This window comes from Aphidius gifuensis, linkage group LG5, assembly GCF_014905175.1.
Source record: "Aphidius gifuensis isolate YNYX2018 linkage group LG5, ASM1490517v1, whole genome shotgun sequence".
Lineage (NCBI taxonomy): Eukaryota > Metazoa > Arthropoda > Insecta > Hymenoptera > Braconidae > Aphidius > Aphidius gifuensis.
This window is the reverse complement of record NC_057792.1, coordinates 5,436,241-5,455,536: the sequence shown is the minus strand read 5'-3', so window position 1 is coordinate 5,455,536 and position 19,296 is coordinate 5,436,241. Positions and strand designations below refer to the sequence as shown.

The 19,296-nt window shown below is 21.6% G+C and overlaps 5 protein-coding genes across 5 annotated transcripts; 2 read left to right on the top strand and 3 right to left on the bottom strand.

The window, feature by feature from the left end:
• Positions 1-50: 50 nt before the first annotated feature.
• LOC122856271 (GATOR complex protein NPRL2) lies at positions 51-1,724 on the top strand (the record flags this gene model as incomplete). Its single annotated transcript, XM_044157965.1, has 7 exons — positions 51-212; positions 277-368; positions 449-605; positions 677-797; positions 868-1,233; positions 1,313-1,482; positions 1,548-1,724. Coding segments are annotated over exons 1-7 (1,221 nt in total), but the record flags the coding sequence as incomplete, so codon positions are not given.
• A 187-nt stretch (positions 1,725-1,911) lies between these two features.
• LOC122856270 (cilia- and flagella-associated protein 45) lies at positions 1,912-3,783 on the bottom strand (the record flags this gene model as incomplete). The annotated part of the gene is made up of 3 exons (XM_044157964.1): positions 1,912-2,536; positions 2,929-3,314; positions 3,385-3,783. Coding segments are annotated over 3 exons (1,410 nt in total), but the record flags the coding sequence as incomplete, so codon positions are not given.
• A 3,345-nt stretch (positions 3,784-7,128) lies between these two features.
• On the top strand, positions 7,129-14,446 carry LOC122856269 (homeobox protein 5-like). Its single transcript, XM_044157963.1, has 5 exons — positions 7,129-7,547; positions 9,776-10,590; positions 10,903-11,250; positions 11,333-12,952; positions 13,481-14,446. Exons 1-5 carry the CDS (start codon positions 7,535-7,537, stop codon positions 14,408-14,410), a joined length of 3,726 nt encoding a protein of 1,241 aa, XP_044013898.1. The 5' UTR covers positions 7,129-7,534; the 3' UTR covers positions 14,411-14,446.
• Positions 14,447-15,259: 813 nt separating this feature from the next.
• Positions 15,260-17,272, bottom strand: LOC122857208. Its single transcript, XM_044159257.1, has 6 exons — positions 17,171-17,272; positions 16,943-17,098; positions 16,389-16,883; positions 16,113-16,333; positions 15,878-16,043; positions 15,260-15,814 (listed from the first exon to the last, which is right to left on the bottom strand). The coding sequence occupies exons 1-6, from the start codon at positions 17,237-17,239 to the stop codon at positions 15,260-15,262; spliced, it is 1,662 nt and encodes a 553-aa protein (XP_044015192.1). The 5' UTR covers positions 17,240-17,272.
• Positions 17,273-17,627: 355 nt separating this feature from the next.
• LOC122857210 lies at positions 17,628-19,245 on the bottom strand. The gene is made up of 4 exons (XM_044159259.1): positions 19,112-19,245; positions 18,831-18,943; positions 17,947-18,149; positions 17,628-17,875 (listed from the first exon to the last, which is right to left on the bottom strand). The coding sequence occupies exons 1-4, from the start codon at positions 19,175-19,177 to the stop codon at positions 17,634-17,636; spliced, it is 624 nt and encodes a 207-aa protein (XP_044015194.1). The 5' UTR covers positions 19,178-19,245; the 3' UTR covers positions 17,628-17,633.
• Positions 19,246-19,296: the final 51 nt, after the last annotated feature.

The window sequence follows — 19,296 nt, the reverse complement described above, 5'->3', positions numbered from 1 at the left end:
TAAGTTAACATTGTTTATTATGAATAAAAGTCAGTGTTGTATGTGTCTTGTTTAAAAGTTAATTTATATAAAACATGTCACATCCAGATATTACTGATAAAATGTTAATTAGTTTTGATGATTGTAATTTAAAAAAAGATGATCAAAGTATAATTCGTTGTATATTTTTTTCTGAATTTCATCATATTGCTGGACCAAAAATTACCTGTCAAGTAAATTATATATTAAAACATTAATAAAATTAAAAAAATTAATTTATTATATTTTTTTTTCAAGGTTCCAGACAATTTTGTGTCAAAAGATATATTTGACAATGTCAGTGTTTACATTATACCAAAAGCACAATTACAAAGAAGCATCATAACAGTGTAAGTAATAAAAAATAAAACCAACAATTTAAACATTATAATTTAACATGTTTAATTAATAAATTTTCTTTTATTTTTAGAACATTAAAAGATTATAAAATTCTTGGTTTTCCAGTTATAATTGATGATAATAAATATGCTAGAAATGCATTTTATTTTAATTTATGTTTTGTTTGTGATGCTGGAGCAAGAACTGTTCATTATGAATCTGTTGTACAAAAAATGACTGATTTTTTGGTAATTAAAAAACATAATAAATAAATATATAAACAATATAAATTTAATTTAATAATATGTATTTTATCTAGATGGGATTAGAAATGGAAAATAAATTTTTATCAAATTGTACTGATGATAAAAAACGTTTGAGTGAAATGTTAAAACAAATAATGAATGATTTAAATTCTCACAAAATGAGTATTGTTACTGGTAATATTTTTAACAATATAAGTAATACACATTTTTTTATAGCAAATAAATAAATAATATTATATTACAGAAGGCACAATGACAACACATTTAAAAGTCATAAGATTAGCACAAGAACCACGTTTAGTTGTTGATCATCAAGTACCAATTTTTTTAGAAGATAAAGAAAATTATAAAACTTATCAATGGGATTTAACAACTTTAAATATACTTGAATATATTAATGGATATAATCATATATCAAAAATATCAGTATTATCTGGTGTTGATAATGCACTTGTTAAAAATGCCATACAAAATTTAATTTATTATGGTATTGTTAAAATAATACCAATATTTCAATACAGTCATTTTTATGCAACAACACCAATGCTAAAAGAATTTGCTAAAAATGAATATTTACAAGATAAATGCATTGATTATTCATCTGAATCAAGTTGTTATTTTTATTTATATTAATTTGATTCTTTTAAATATTGGTATTGTATTAATTATTTTATGTTTTTTTCTTTTAGGTGATTCACCAGCATTATTTCGTGATTGTTATCGTTTTTATGCAAGTATGAAACATGGTACAAGTATTGCTGCACTTTGTGAAAGATTAGATCCTGAATTATTAGGTATTGATGAAAGAAGACTTGTACAATTTGGTCTTATTGCTGGTATTATAAGACGTGTTTATAAGGTATTTAAAAAATTGTAAATAATAAATTTATTATGTTGTATTTAATTTTTATTATTAATTTACAGTTTCCAATTTATATTAAAGGAACTAATTCAGATAATGAAGATGATAATGAAATACAAAAAGATGCAATTTATAAATATTTTAATGGTAAATATAGTCTTGATCAAATATGTTGTTTAACTGGACAATCAACAGAAAATATTGAAAAAATTATTGAAGCTGATACAGATATTACTATGCTGTGTATTATTTTTTCATTCAAATTATTTTTTATATAATTTTAATTAATAAATTATTTAAAAATACAACATTAACAGAATAATATTTACTTAATTTTCGTTTTATATATATATTTTTTTTTTCTTAATTTCTTTTTATAATAGTAATAATAATAAATAAATTATTGTTTAAATAATAAAAATTTATTTATTTAATTTTTTCAATGAGATTTTTAACTTCATTTATGTAAATTTCTGGTACTTTGTTATCTCTCATAATTTCACATTTTTTTTCAATAGCATTTTTTAATTTTTTTTTTCGCATTTCAAGTTCAGCACGTAATGCAATACCTTCTTCAAACATTTTTTTACGTGTTTCAATTTTTTCAATTTCTTTATCATTAACTTGTTTTAATATTTGTATTCTATAACGTTGTGATTGTTTTAATTTATTTTCACGTTCTTTTTTATCACGACATAATGCTTCTTTTTGTATTTTTAATATTTTATTAAATTCCAATTTATCACGTTCAATTTCCATAGCTTGTATTATTTTACGACATTTAATTTGTTCATTACGTGCATCAATTAATTTTTGTTGTTGTTTTAATTTATTTATTGCTGCTTCTTTTTCACGTTTACGCCAATTACGTTCAACTTCTTCTTGTATACGTGTTGCATTTAATTCATCAATTTTTTCTTGATAATTACGTGTTTCCATTGATTTTTCAGCAATTTTTAATTTTTCATTATCTTTTTTATGTTTTTCAATACGTTTTTTTTCTTCAATTTCTTTTTCACGTTCTTCTTTTTGTTTTTGATATTCACGTATCCTTTAAAATAACAATATCAATAGAAAAATTAATAAAAGCTATATATAAAAATAAATTATATCCTGTAGCATTGTTATCAGTATATAAAATATATTTGTTATTGAAAAATTAAAATAAGTCATTATAAAAATAATAAAAGCATAGTAACATATTCACCGAATGATTTAAGGATTATTTTGAATTTTTAAAAAATTATAACAACAGTATATCATACGATAAATAGAATTAGAATTAGAATTAATTCTAATTCTAATTCTAATTCTAATTTTTTTTTTTCAATATTAAATGAAATGTTTATTTATTATTCATATTTTGAGCTGAGAATTTTTCTTAAACTATATATAAATTATTAATAATTAAAGGCTAATATTTGTTTGTTTATTTTTTTTTACCTCATATCAAGTATTTTAGCTTCTTCACGTTCAATTTCTTTAAATTGAATTAATTTATTATTTTCTTCAGCAATTTGACAACGTATTTTATCTCTTTCAATTTTTTTATTAATAGCCTTTTGTGTTTCATCATTTTGCCATGCTTCATTAATTTTATTAATCAATTTACCCTCTTCTTGTTTTTTTTCAAATTCAATAAACCTTTTTTCTTCATTTTCAATTATTTGATTACGTAATAATATTGCAAATTTTTTTTTACGTATTAATTCATCATTTAATTTTTTTTCTTCATCTTTTATTTTTAACAAACGTTCATTTTCCATCATATCATTTAAACGTTTTTCTTCATCAATTAATTCTTTTTCAATTAATTTTTTTTCAGCAACCTATTTTTTTTATATTTAAATATTAATTTATTAATATATCAATTAATTATTATTATTTAAATTTTATTACCTGAGCATCTCTTATTGCTCGACATTTTGTTGCAAGAATTAATTTATTACAAATTTGAATTTCTTCTTCTTGTTCAAGTTTTAAATCATTAGCACGTTCAAGAATATGCAATTTTTTTTGTCTAATATCATCCTCAAGTAAATCAATTTTATTATTTAATTTATTATTATTTATTTTATTAAAATCCATTTTTCTTATTTCCTCTTTACGTTTCATACATTCTTCATATAACTTTTTTTTTTTTTCTTCATTATTCATTTCAATTAATTGTTTCTCATCTTTTGTCATTAAACCCTCCATTGCTATTGATTTAAAATATTCATATTCTTGGGCTGTTATTATTTTTGGCTTTATTTGATTATTACCTTGTATTTTATTATCAACTTTTTTACATGGTAAATTAGTATTTAATTTAACTCCATTTATTTCATTCTGTTTTTAAAAAAAAAATACACAATTTTTTAAACAACTCTTTAATATTATTTAAAAGCTTGCAGCATTTACCTCATTTAAATTGTAACTTAATTTTTTTGGTGGAGCTGAATTTGCTCTATTATTTATTTTACTGTCATTGCTTGATGATGATGTTCTAATGCCAGATTTAACCCTCGATAATCTTTTTTGAACAGTGGTAGATGGATTTTTAGTCATGATTAAATATTAAAACCCTTAAAAAAATTTGTGAAATAAAAAAAAAGTTTAATAAAAAAGTTTAAATATTCACAAAAAAGGGAGAGTAAAAGAAAAGAAAAAAAATGTAAAATTTAAAACTGTTGCAAAGTCTGTTAGAAATCTATGACTGGTTTTTTTTTTTTTTTTTTTGTATGTTCACTGTCTTTTAATCGACTTGAAATTCAGATTGTTTGTTCGATATGAATTTAGCAACAAGATAAAAAGAGAGAAACATATATTAAAAAAAAAAAAAAATAAATAAAAAAATGTATAAAGGGAGAAAAAAATGAAATCGATTTAAATGGTGTTGCACCTATAACATTATATATGTACTTGGGGTCACGATATTCTTGATGACCCCAAGTAAAACATTCAACTTTTGACGTATAAGAAGTTATAAAAATAATTATCGTATAATTATTAACAATAATTATCATGTAAAAAATTAATTATACATACGTGGAACAAAAAAAAAAAAAAAATAAGATAATTATTTTTAAAATCTAAAAATAAAATTAGCATTATCTAGTTTTTTTTTTTTTTTTAAATTAAATATAATTAATAGAAAAATATTAAAATTATTTTTTTTTTATTCTTAGATTAATTTGTCTTTATTATTTAAGATAAAATAAAAAAATAAATAAAATAATAAATAGTTGATTAATATTTTAAAAAACAATTAACTTTATTCAGTTGATTTTTATTTTTCTTTTTGTTATCAAAGAGTATATTCTATTTTATAGTTAGAGAGCTTTTTTTTTTTTTCATCGAGATTTATATCTGTGTAAACAGAATATATACCTGCAACTATATTTATTTATTTGTATAATATAAATAATATAATTTTTATATATAAAAAAATCAATGTAGCAATATTTACTGATGTAGAAAAACAACTTTTATTATTTTTATTATTATTTTTGTTTCATATTTATTAATGATAAAATGAATGGTTGTATATTTCCACCTTGCACATCAGAAAAAAAACCACCCCTTGATGCAATAAATTTTTAATATCTTCACAAAAAAAAAAAAAAGTAAAAAAAAAAAAAAGGGGAAAGTCTTTTTTATTTCAGAAAAATAAAATAAAACTGAGAGATATAATATAAAATTGAGAAATAAAAAAGTATTTCTAAAAATGACTTTTCAGTAGAAAAAAAAGGGTAAAAAGGGAAAAAGTCGTATTGCAATAAAAAAAAGTTTATAAATAAATTAGAAAAATATATATAGTGTAGTACATCAGAAATAGGTTTTTTTTTTTTTTCTTTTTTATTACTTTCTATCAACAGTCCTTTTTTTTTTTAAGACAATAAAAAAAAAATAAAAAGAGGTTTTAAGAATTTACCTTGTATTATAATATTATTATCATTAACATATTTTTTTTTTTTTATTTTATTTTAATCGAAATTTTTAATCAACATACGTGGCTTTTAAACATTTGTTGAAGAACAGATGCATCATGTAGGGTAGTGCAATTTAATTTTATATTTTTTTTTTAAAATAATAATAAAAGAAGGGAAAATATATATGTACATGTATTGATATATATTTTTTCATATAATTATATACATGCAAAATATTTCGTGTCATCTATTATTATCTGTGTGACACATCATTATGTCGATAACAAATTTATTTCTATTATTTTTATTTATTTATTTATTGATTTTAATTTTTAAAATGTAATTTGCAATTGCGGGGGTATGTGTTTTCTTTATGTTCTTTTTATTTTAATTAATATATTATTTATTTTTTTTGTTTTTTAATTATAAAAATTTGGTAGTTTGAGAGTATTAACAAACGATTAAGATTTTTTTTTTTTTCTAAAAATATATAATAAAACAATACAAAACTGAGAATTGACAAATAAATTAAGCATACAAATATTTTTTCTTTATTTTTTTTTTTTTTTTAAATGAAACACAAGTTGTAATTAAAGGGTTATTTACCTTTTTTTTTGTTCGTATATCAAAGGGAATAAACAAATATTATTTCCAGGTAATTTTTTCATATAAAAACAACAATATTTTTTTGTCTAAATAACATATTATTATGCAAATTATTATTAATTAAAAAAATAATAATAATACTAATTTGCTATCATTAATTTATGTGATAAAAAAAATAAATTATTGCAATTATTCTAAATTAAAAAAAATAAAATAATAATGATTATTTATATATATAAAATTTAAATGTTTTTTAAGGTCAATTTTAAAGCTCGTTTTGATGTTTTATTTGTTTAAAAATAAAAATCATTATTAAGATATTAGTTTGAAAAATAAAAAAATATTTTTAATCAGTAGCTTGAGATTAATTTATCAGTTTAGTATTGAATTTCATCAAAACCACGTGATTATTAAATTAATAAATAATTAAAAATAAAAACAGCCCAGACAAAGTGATTCATTTATAATGAAATTTTTTTTTTTCTTTTTATATTTTTTATTTGTAATTTTGAATACACACTCTATTATATAAATAATAGAAAAAATATTTTAAACATCTTTGAAAATAATAACAATGAAAATTTTTTTTTTCATTTAACATAAATAAAATTATCTAAACTTTTAAATGAACAATAAAAAAAAAAGAATAATATGATAAAAAACATGCACCTAGTTTTTTTTTTTTTTTATTATTTTTACGACTGAACTTATCATAATTCATTTTTTTTTTTCTTTATCATCATTTTTCTGCAGTTTCTTTATAGAAAAAAAAAAAAAAAAACAAAAATAGATTTAATAAAATGAAAAAAAAAATATATTTAAATATTTAAAAAATAAAATTACAAAATACAATTAAAAATTTCGAAAAAATAGAAGAAAAAAACCCAACTACTTGTTGTTGAAAAAAAAAAAACAAAAATTTTTTTTTTTTTTTCTATTGGAGTAATAAGTTTGTTATCAGTAAGATAATGGGTATCAAAGTTTATTAGTAAAACTCATAAGGGTATTTAAAAAAAAATTAGAAAAAAAAAAAAAAAACTTAGATAAAATAAATAACAACAATAATAGTCGAAAAAAAAAAAAAAAAACAGGTAAATGGCTGGTTGCCTTGGTTCAAACTTTCATTGTTCCCTGGGGCTTTGTATTAACGTTGACATCGATATTCAAACGACGACAAACAGTATAATATTTCTTTCTCTTTCATTCGGGGTTTGTGTATACCCTCACCTTTTTTTTTTTTTTTTTTTTTTTATAAACGAGTAAAACCCTCCCTCACAGTCTACTCATTTTTCTCTAGCTCAGTTGTTCCTCGTCATTCAAAACGAGCACTTCGTTTATTCATACAAATATAAATGCACACGTGCTTTAATAAATTTTTTTGTTTTTTTCAACTATTAATTTATACAGTAATTAATAATATTATAACAAACAATACAGTGTTATATTTGTTTAATTAATAAACATGTCAATTTTATAAAAAATCTAAAAAATTAGTGGGTTTTTTAAATAAATAATTTTCTTTACGTGGAATGTTTTCAAATGGTGAGTTTAAATTTTTAATTGACATTTTTTTTTATCTATTAATTAAATAAGAAAAATGTGAATTATAATTTTTTTATTTTAATAATATTTTTCAAGTTTATAAGAGTTTATTTTTTGTCATCTTTTGTAGTATAGTTTTTATTTTTTTATTGATGAACATTGTCGTAGGTCTATAGAGCTATTATGCATCTACAAAGTAATATTTTTCGATTATTTTTTTTTTTTCTATAGCTTGATAAATTTAAATAAATTTTAAATAACTTTTTTTTTTTTCTTCTTTTCAAATGTGTATTTTTGTGGGACTCGGTTGATGTTTTAAATATTATATATATATATTTTGTTTACATTAATTTTTGTATACAAGTTTAGACATGTTAACACAAGAAACAATATAAAAAAGAAAGAGTCATAATAAAATTTTTAGTAAACATTGCATGTGAAAATTCTTATGTGATGATGGATAATCTCAAGTTGAGTTATTTAATTCCGGGTATTTAAATTTGTACAGACGATTGTATTATATTTCTGTCAACATACAAATATATATTGGCTAAAAAAAAAAAAAAAATCATAATTATTTTAAAATATAAAAATGAATATAAATATTTGTCATAATTGCAAAAATATTAATAAACAAATTTATATTTATTTTAAAATTTAAATTCGTTTTCAATTTTTTTAAAAATAGATTAAATTAATTTTTTTTTTTTTTTATTTTTTCTCTTTTGTCGGTAGTTTTAATGTCTTAACTATTTTTAAAAAAATAAATTTTATATACCATACTGGGTTAATAATTTCAAAAAAAAAAAAATAAACTAGAAAAATGTTTTTTTTTTTATCCCCATATGTATTATTTTTATTCTTCGAAAATGACCGGATGGATTTTATAGTTTTTCCAGGAAAAAATAAAAATAAAAAAATTTAAATATAAAAAAAAGCAATAAATAAATTAGTTGTTTATTTAATAAATAAAAAAAAAAAATTTATTTCTTTTTTGTTATACAAATTTTCAAATATACTTATGATATTTTAGTTGAAAATAATTTTTAAATTTCATCATTTTAAGATATAAATATAGACCCTTTTATTGATAGCTTTAAAAAAATTGTATTATTCTTTATTAATTTACCTTGTTATTTAGATAAAGAAATAAAAGAAAAAAAAAACAAAACAATAGAATATTTAAAAACAGGGGAGGATAAATGACGTTAGGGTTATTTAATTTATTCAAGTGTCATTGTTCTTTCCTTTTAAATAATTTATTATTAAATTTTCCCAGTTGAAATTACAAGTGTACAGACGATATTGTAACAATTGTTAAAGAAATATTGTAAAATAGATATAATCGACTAGAAAAAAAAAGAGGAGTTAAAGGTATAGAGCCACCCAACAAGAAACTTATCGGACAAAAAAAGGAAATAGACGAAAAAAAAAAAAAAAAAAAGACCTTCGTGTGAATTATGAAAGGGCAGTTTTCAACGGGGTATTATTTTCACCCCTGTAGCTTCTTTTTCACCTTTTTTTTTTCTATTTTTCCTGCAATTTTTTATATTACACTTTCTTTTTCACCTTTTTTTTTTTTACTTTTTTTGCCGACAAATTGCACTTCTCATTGATATTTATTAGCCACTTTTATGACATACGTCTTTTCGATGGTGTCAATCGATCGACACGAACGGATATAAGTATTTTTTTAGGGGGTTGATATGGAAAAAAAAAAACTTTCTTGAAATAATAGTTTATCATCTGGTTATTGAATTTTTCAAAAACAACCGACAATTTTCCTTTTTTTTTTTTCATTTCATTTTCATTTGAATAGTATTAAAATTAAATATTTAAAGTAATTGAATTTCTACCCCTTGTTTTTATTGCTTTGCAAAATTATATTTATTAATAATTTTTTTTTTTAAATATATATCAACACGTATGATGTAGTACTTTGTATTTTTTTTTTTTTTTTTTTCTCTAAAAATATAATGTGAATCATTTATTATTCATTCAACGACGTCGTTAAAAGTTAATGATAACATTTATAAAGATGAAAAAAAAAAAAAAGTCAAAATTCTATATACACGTATATTATTTATCTTATCAAAAAAATTTTTAAAAAACCTATGACGTGTTATATTTATTTTTCTTTAAAACTAAATATGGATATAAGCTCATGTGATTTTTATCTAAAATTTGATTTATTATATTTGTTTTTTTTTGTTTTTTTTTTTTTATAGAAAAAAATATATGTAAAATTAAAAAATCATTAAAAATGATTGACTCAACAAGTAGTACACAAGGTACAAGTGGTTTAGCAACAGCATTACGTGATAAATCAACATGTACAATACCAGTACAACCAAATCGTTCATTACCAGTACGTCCAGCACCTCATATACCATGTAGAAGTTTACAACCACGTCATGGAACATCATCATCAACATCAACATCAACAACAACATCATCATCATCATCATTATCAACATCACAAAATTTACAAGATAAACAAACAATTGATAAAAAAAATCAATCAGCAATTGAAAGTGCATTGACAAATCAAAAATTATCACAACCAACACTTGGACTTATTAGAATTGTACCAAATTGGCAAAATGAATTACGTATACCATTTATTAATATTGTTGGTATAACACATCATTCACAAACTAATAATGATAAAAATAATTTACAAAATACAAATATAAATAATAATAATAATACAAATCGTCAAGGAAGAAAAAGACAACTATCTGAACGTGATGATAGAGTAAGTACATCTGATTGTTTAATTGACATATCAAATAGTCCAGAAAGAGATAATTTAATTAATAAAATTAATGATAATCAATTAAATAATAATAGCACAATTAATAATAATGATGTTAAAAAAAAAAAACGTAAAAAATCTAAAAAAGATGATGATGAAGATGATAATGATTGTGATAAATTAAAAATAGTACCACCATTGAGATTAAAAAAAATTCAAACATTACAAAAAAATAATAATGATGATGTTAATGTTAATGATAATAATAACAATAATAATTTATCTGATAATAATAAAAATAAAAAATTTTTTAATTGGAATAATATTGATAAAACTGAAGATATTGAACCAGGAATACCTGGTTTTAGATTTTATCAACCATCAGTAACTGTTGATGATACTGATGATAATAATACAAATAATAATAATAATATTAATGAAAAAATAAATGATTATAATAATAATAATGATAAATTATTAATAAATAATAATAATCATATTAATTATCGTATTGTATCTGGTACAATAACAAAATGTGATTCAACAACAATTAAAAATAATAATAAAAATGATAAATTATTATGTAATCAAAAATTAAAATTAAAATTACGTGAATTAAAAAAAAAAACAAATGAACTTGGACGTGAAATGTTAAAAAATGCATTAAATTCTGATAATTCTGTACAAGATACAATTAAATCATATGAAGAACAAATTGAAAAATTAACAAATTTATTAAAATTTAAAGGTAAAAATAAAAATGATGATAATAATAATAATAATAATAATGATTGTCATATTGAAGAACGTAATAAAGGATCAATTGTAACATCAACTGAATATGTTAATAAAAATTATAATAATTATATAACAACATCACCAGAACCACCAAAATTATCACCTCGTTATATAACAAATTATGAATTGACTGAAACACCAAATGAGGTAAATAAAAATTATTATTATTATATTATTATTAATATTATATACCTATATGTTAAATTAATATTTATTATTTTTTTTTTAGATACGTGATAGTCCACCAACATTACCAAATGCAACAATTGGCGACATAGAAATAACCTGGACTGAAACAAAAGATTATAATGTTGTTAAAAATTCAAATATTTATAAATCAATTGATGATTTAATTGAAACTAATAATGATAATAGAAAATCACCAATTATTGGATCATCAATAATAACAACAACAGCTGTTGATATTCATGATGATGATGATGATGTAACTATTGATGAAAAACCAGAGCTACTTGATTTATCAAAATCAGATTTACATGATTTATCATTAACACTTAATAATGATAATAATAATGATAGCTATAATGATATGAAAACATTGGATATGCCAATAATTTGTGATACAATTGATGTTAATAATCATGATAATAATAATATAATTAAAAATGATTATGATAAATCAATATGTGATTCTGATAAAATGATAATTGATACAACAAGTGTATTACAAGAATTTGATAATTGTGTTGATACAATTGTTACACCAAAAATTGATGATACAATTGAAATTGATTGTGATGATGATGTTAATAATGTAAATGATAATATTATTATTGATAATAATAAAAAATCAACAGCAACATCAGTTATAACATCAACATGTGATTTAAAATTATCACAAGATACAACAAAAAATATTATACAAGATAATTCATTAGTTATTGATAATAATAATAAAATTAAAGAATTATCAATTGCTGATCAATTTCCAACATTGGCTAGTTGGTTTGAAAATGGTGGTAATAATAATAATAATAATAATAATAATAATGGTCTCAATAATTATTCGTATGGTAAACATGATGATAATAATTTACATGCTGGACAACAACATAATACGGCATCATCATCATCATCAGTTGAATCAAATTTACCAATTGTACAAAATTTATCAATAACAAAAAGTATAGAAAAAGCTATGAATAAAAAAAGAAAAAGAATTGTTGATGATACAATTACAACGGGTTATCAACCAAATAATAGTGCTGATGTTAATCGATGGAATAATCAAATATGGCAAGGAATTCAACAACAACATCAACAACTACGACAACAACAGCAACAGCAACAACAACAATCATTAATAAATTATTCAAGTACTCCTGTTATAACAAACGTAACGAGTATTTCAAATGCGGCAACGATACCAATATTACAACATCAACAACAACAGCAGCATCAACAACAACAGCAGCAGCAGCAGCAGCAGCAACAACATCAACAACAGCAACCATTACCGAATTATAGAAATTCAAGTACTCCGGTTATAACAAATGTACCAAGTGCTCCATCAATTGTACCAGGACAGTTACAACAACAACAACAACAGCAACAACTACAACAACAGCCAATATTACAGCAGCAGCAGCAGCAACAACAACAACAACAGCCAATACAAAATTATAGAAATTCTAATACACCAATTATAACGAATGTAACAAGTATTCCAACTCCATTAAATATGTCAATAACACAAGGACAAATACAACAACAACAACAGCAACATCAACAGAAACAACTACAGCAACAGCAACAACAACAATATCCACAAATGCAACAAATTCCTTCTGGCTACTCAATGGGAAGACTTTATCCTGGAAAATATCCAGTAAGTATAAAAGAAAATATATATCTTTTTTTTTTATTATTCTATGTTGCCTTCTTGTTTGTCCTTCACTTTTTGACTTATATGGGTTTGATGGTGGTTACTATTATTCACAAAAGAATAATACATTTTAAGGATAATCCTATGAAGTCACCGTAAAAAATTTTTTTCAAAACTTTCAATTTTATTCTTTTGGCTCTTTAAAATAAAACAATTTAATTCTCAGCTTGTATATACCAGTTTGTTGTAAAACTTATTCTATTCTGATGAAGGGTTGTGTCTATTATCTTTTTAAATTTGCATTAAGCGATAAACATACTTGATATATATTTTATTATATTATAAATTTATTTAAATAGCTTTTTAATTTTTTAATTGTTTATTTTCAAATTAACATACTATTATATTTGACTGTATAATTTAGTAATTTATCATTCAAAATTGACTCAATGTTTAGAATTGAATAATACAAATTATTTCTTAGAACACGTTAACATAAAATATATATATATATATTTTTTTTTCAACTAGATGGAAGCATATGGATTGTCACCATATTCACCTTATGCACATCCACCATCAATGCCAACAGCAGCTGGTCTCTGGAGCAATCCACTATTTCATTATCCTCATCTTCGTGCACCAGGTATATTAAATACCCAACAAGTACCAAGGCATCCAATACCACCATATTCTTTACCACAAACCCACACATCATTACCATCATCATCATCATCATCGTCAGCAACAACATCAACACCATCTTCAACAGCATCAGCATTACCAACAGGATCATATCATCATCAACAACAACAGCAACAACAAACATCTACTCAATCAACAAAAGAACCAAAACGTTCACAAAAAAAAAATGATAATACACGTTCAACATCTAGAAAAGATTATTCACAATTAAAATTACAACAAGATGTTATAAATAATTCACAAAATCAACATCAACAAACACTTAATAATGCTCAATATTCAAGAATGTATAATGAACATATTTATCATACTACAAATGAACAATTAAATCAACAATTATCATATAGAAATGGATGGGGAACAACAATGTTACCACAAAATTATCGTATTGATACAAATTGGACATCAAATCCAGCAAATTTAATTGCTGCATTATCACCAGTAACAATGCAAAATTATGCAACTGGACAAACATTAAATAAAAAAAGAAAATTAAATAATAATAATAATAATAATAGTACAAATTTATTATTAAGAAATTGTGAAACACCAAATCTTGGTGAAATTAATTATAGTTTAAATAATTCAGATTCATTACGTTGTTCAAATTGTTCATCACGTGGACCATTATTTAAATGTCTTGGTTGTGAAGCTGTTTATTATTGTGATGAATCATGCCAAGTTAGACATTGGAATACACATGTACTTAGTTGTCCAAAAATTATGCCTAAATTACGTAAAGTTGTGCTCAATTAATTATTAAATTAATATATATTAATATTTAAGAAGAAAGAAAAAAAAAAGAATTATTTATCTTATATGAAAAAAAAAAATAATTTATAAGTTTTTATTAATAATTTAATTTTACTTATTTTAAGATTACTTTTTTTTTTTTTTTTATAATTTGAATTAAAAAATTTTTGAGTTAATATATTTATTAAATGATGAAAATAATAGTAACATTTTTTTTTTTTCGTTTGACAAGAGTTTTTTTAAAAAATGCTCAATGTTTTTTCAACAAAAAAAAAATTATTATTATTATGACTTGAATTGTTATATTATTTAAACAATTATTTGCGATTTTCATTGTTGTGCCTTGAAAAGTTGTATTTATATTGTCTAATTGTTAAATGCACCATTGAAAAAAAAAAAAAAAAAATATTTTGCAGATGATTAATATGGTGTTTATTAATATAACTGTTGTTTTTAATTAAATATTAATTATTGTTTAAATAATAAAAACCAAAGAAATTTTGGTGCATTGAAATAACTTTTTTTTACAAATAATTAATGTAATTGATTATATTTTGTTTTTTCATTTATTAAATATTTTTATCAAATTTATTTATTTGATAATTAATATGAGTGGAAAATTAATACGCTTAAATTTCATATAAAATATAAATTTAAAAAATAGTTATTTAGTGTTAAATGGTTGTGAGAAATACTAAATTACAATGAAAACTTTTTTTTTTTTTAAAAAACTTTGAGTGATTTTTTAAAAAAAAAATAATTATTATTATCTATTTTGAAAAAAAAAAATTACATATTTTTGTATGTGGTATTTCGATATTAAAAAATTATAAAAAAAAAAAAAATTTATATTTATCTATCTCTAATTTCTCTGAGTAATAAAATTAATTTATCATCAATTTTAATATTTTTAATTCGTCTTTCTAGTGCTTGAAAATCAGCAAGTTCAATCCAACTTGGTGGATCAACAACTCTACTTGGTAATTTTAATAATATTCTTTCACATGCTGCACAAATACCACACCATGTACGATAATTAATTGGGCTATTAATTTCACCAATATAATTAATAAATTTAATTCTTTGTTCATTTGTAAATACACCAATGACATCTTCCAGAGCAGTCATTAAATTATTTGGTTGTATTAAACGTTTATCATCAATAGTATCATCATAATATTTATTGAATGTTTTACTAAATATTTTTTTTCTTTCTGATTTTAGATAAACATATTTACCAAGATAATCAAGTGACGTTAATGATATCAAACTTCTACTATCAAGAAGTTCAAAACGTGCATTTTTACGTGAATAAATACGTGGTGCATTTGTTGGTAATGTTGATAATTGTTTTGTTAATTTTATTTCACCTTTTATTCGTAGTGCTTCTTCCAATGCAATTCGTTTCTGTAAGTAAATTTTTATTATTATAAAGTTTATATTTAATTATTATTTAATTTTTTTATTTACTCTAAGTGAAAATTCTTTTTCAACTGTTTCACGATCTAATTCACGTGATAAATGTTGCAATAATTCTGGACTTAAAAAACTTGATAAATATGGATTTTCAATTAATGGTATTGTTGTTTTTTCATGTTCAATATTATTTTCAGTATTTCCAATAGTAACAAGTGTTCTAAAATTGAAAAAAATTTATAAAATAAAATACAAATAATATTATTTAAATTTATAATAAATTAATTACGAATTTCTTCGTGATAAATCATCAACTTGTGACACTTGAGTTTCAGCTGGTTCAATGAGATCTCTAACTTCAGTTTGTTGTCCATAAGCTGATCCTCTTCGATATTTACGTTTTTTTAATTTTTTACCACGTCTTTTTATTTGTAATTCATTACTACTTTCACTGTCATGATCATCATCATCATCAACATCAACACTATCATCATTATTTTTTAATATTTCCTATAATTAATAAAAATATTAATATGAATTTTTAAAATTATTTATGTTAACTCACGTCATCATTAATGTGAATAGCAATTGGTGATGGTGGTGGTGGTTCACAAGAACTACGTTGATAAATATTTTTAAATATATCAATATTTTTTTTATTAATTGGTTGTGGTTCAAGTGTTAATGTATGCCAACTTAATGTATCATTATCTTGTTCTTGTGATTCAGCACGTAAATCCAATATGAGAGTTGTTTTTTCACGTAAATTTGTGATCATTTTATGTTCATCATGATTATCAATATTTGATGTACCAAGACCACTAGCAAGTGTTGGTGTTGGTGTTAATGGACGTGAATCTGTTTCAGTATATTTACGAAATAATTCTTCTGGTACTGTTGTTGTCATTGTTGTTGTTGCTGCTGTTGTTGTTGTTGTTGTTTTTATTTCAATATTTATATTATCATTTTTTATTGGTGTTTTAATTGTACCACCAGCAATTAATGTTGCACGTATCAATTCCATTTCATCTGGTAAAAGAAGAGCTTTACCTTCATTTGCCTAAAATATATAAATTATAATTTGATTATATTATTAAATTATTATTTTATATATATTACCCATGATTCTTTGGCTCTTTTAACAAATTCTTTAGCTTCACCATCAGCTGGATGATTACAAAGTACTGAACATCCATATGGAAATGGATTAAATAAACCAGCAAATGGACGTAATATAAATGGTGCTGGTTTTGTTGTTCCAGATAATTCAATTTTCTAATAAATAAATTAAATTTATATTTAAAAAAAAAAACATTAACAAAGCTTTATAAATAATATATATTTTACTTTTGGTTTTGGTTTATTGATTGGATGAATTCTTGCTGAAATAAGTCCAGTTCTTGATAATTCTGGCATATTGTGTTATTAAATAAATAAATACACTTGTTAATAACACGAGAAAATATTAATAAATATTTCATTACAATACACAATAACACTCTGATAACAAATTAACAAGCAAACCCTTTTTGTTCGTGTTAAAATTATTTGATTTTTCAATTATTTACATTTGTGTTTAATTTATTTTCACATATATACACAAGTAAATTTGTGTACATTGTGCTTAAATATTTGTTTTAAATTCTTTTGTATATTTTCAAACATTACTATGGACTTTTAAGGGTTGCCAGGTTGTGATTGGTCGATTATCAAACTATGCGTTCCTTTACACACACATAAAAAATACAAAACAATAATAGTTTTTTTAATTATTATTTATTTATTTATTTTAAAATGAGATATTTATAATTTATGTATCATGGAAAGGATTTTTTTGTGTATGACCTTTGTACATTTTTTTATATTTTAAACCAGTAACAAGTGTTGAACTCTTGGGAAATGCTGTTTTTCCATTAAACTTTTCATCTGTTTCTGGATGAAAACGTGCATAATCATATTGAATATGTAAATTTGGAGGTAAATCAGTATCTCTTGCAGCATCAAGTGGCAATGTTGTTACAATTGGTGTATTATAAAACTCCCGTAAATCACCTGTAATTATAAATATTATTTTTGTTTAGATTATTAATTGTTTTTTTTTATAAATTTAATTTTAATCTTACCAATTGTTTCAATTGTATAGAGTAATGAATTTGGTATTGCACAATTAAATTGACTTATACAATCATTTAAAATATTAAATTTTTCATGTAAATTATTAATTTTTGTTGAATCATCTGATGATAGTCCATGATTTTTACAAATTACATCTAATTTATCAGAAACATCTGATGGTGGTTGATATGGTTTGAGTGGTCTCAAAAATCTAATTGAAAAAAAAATAAAAAATTTCATGAGTTTTTTAGCTTCAAAAAAAAAAGTCTCACCCAGACAAATCAATAATATTCTTTCGTGATATCTACACAAGATAATCTTCATATATGTAGAAAAAAGTTTTCAAACATTCAGAGAGAAAAAAAAAAAAAAAGTTGTGGATAAAAAAATAAGGATAGAAAAAAAAAGAAATACATTTAGAGGGTTGAAAACTGTTGGAGGGATGTGAGAAATTTTTTAAGGGAATCGATTGTTAAAAATTTTATCAAGAAGGTGCTGCCCTCATTTATATTTTTTATATTTATAATGTTTATTGGACTCAAATGATATTGAAAAAAAAAAAAACAAATAAATATTAAAGTAAATTATCTAGTTAAAATAATTGTTTAAACAATTAATAAACAATACAAATTAATAATAATAAAAAAGTTTTTCATATTTATAAATAATTAAATAAAAATTTAAAGGTCATAAGAGATAATTTAAATATTCTTTCAAGGTTTTTACTGTCGTCTTAACACCCCTTTAAATAAAAAGAAGAAAAAAACAACAACAAAACCCTCCCTATTAGCACCTTTCACCCAACTGACCAACTCTTTTATTGATTAACAAATGTTATTAAAAAAAAAACACCTTCAAAATGGCGAAAATTAATTAATAAAAATAAACTAACCCTCTATGACGTAGACTTTCTTGACTCCATTCAAATTTATCCTTAATTCTTGGTGGTGGTCTTCTACTTTTTTTTCCATTACTTTTAAATCTCAATATATCCTTAATTTGTCCCTAATGAAAAATCAATAAAAACAATTAATACTTAATCATAAAAATTGAAGGTTATGTTTATACATTTGTTCAATAACAATTTCATTTAAATAACAAAAAAAAAAAACGAACAAATTAAACAATATTAAATAAATGATTTAAATAAATTAATAAATTATTAATTCTTACATTAAATGTTGCTAAAAATGTTGGTTTTTTATTTAAAATTAAACGACAATTCATGAGTCCTGCCATGTTTATATTTTTTTTATTATTAAAAAATAATAATCAGATATTTTCCGAATTTTTACGAATAATACCGAATAAAATAGTACAAATAATAATCGCAAGAGGTCATGCAATTTTAAATTTGT

Coding starts and splice junctions, on each gene's coding strand:
- LOC122857210 (XM_044159259.1), bottom strand. CDS start 19,177: ATGGCAGGACTCATGAATTGTCGTTTAATTTTAAATAAAAAACCAACA. Junction 18,944..19,111: donor CATTTTTAGCAACATTTAAT/GTAAGAATTAAT, acceptor ATTTTTCATTAG/GGACAAATTAAGGATATATT. Junction 18,150..18,830: donor GAAAGTCTACGTCATAGAGG/GTTAGTTTATTT, acceptor TTTTTCAATTAG/ATTTTTGAGACCACTCAAAC.
- LOC122856269 (XM_044157963.1), top strand. Junction 11,251..11,332: donor TGACTGAAACACCAAATGAG/GTAAATAAAAAT, acceptor TTTTTTTTTTAG/ATACGTGATAGTCCACCAAC. Junction 12,953..13,480: donor TTTATCCTGGAAAATATCCA/GTAAGTATAAAA, acceptor TTTTTCAACTAG/ATGGAAGCATATGGATTGTC.
- LOC122857208 (XM_044159257.1), bottom strand. CDS start 17,239: ATGCCAGAATTATCAAGAACTGGACTTATTTCAGCAAGAATTCATCCA. Junction 17,099..17,170: donor TCAATAAACCAAAACCAAAA/GTAAAATATATA, acceptor TTTATTTATTAG/AAAATTGAATTATCTGGAAC. Junction 16,334..16,388: donor CTATTCACATTAATGATGAC/GTGAGTTAACAT, acceptor TATTAATTATAG/GAAATATTAAAAAATAATGA.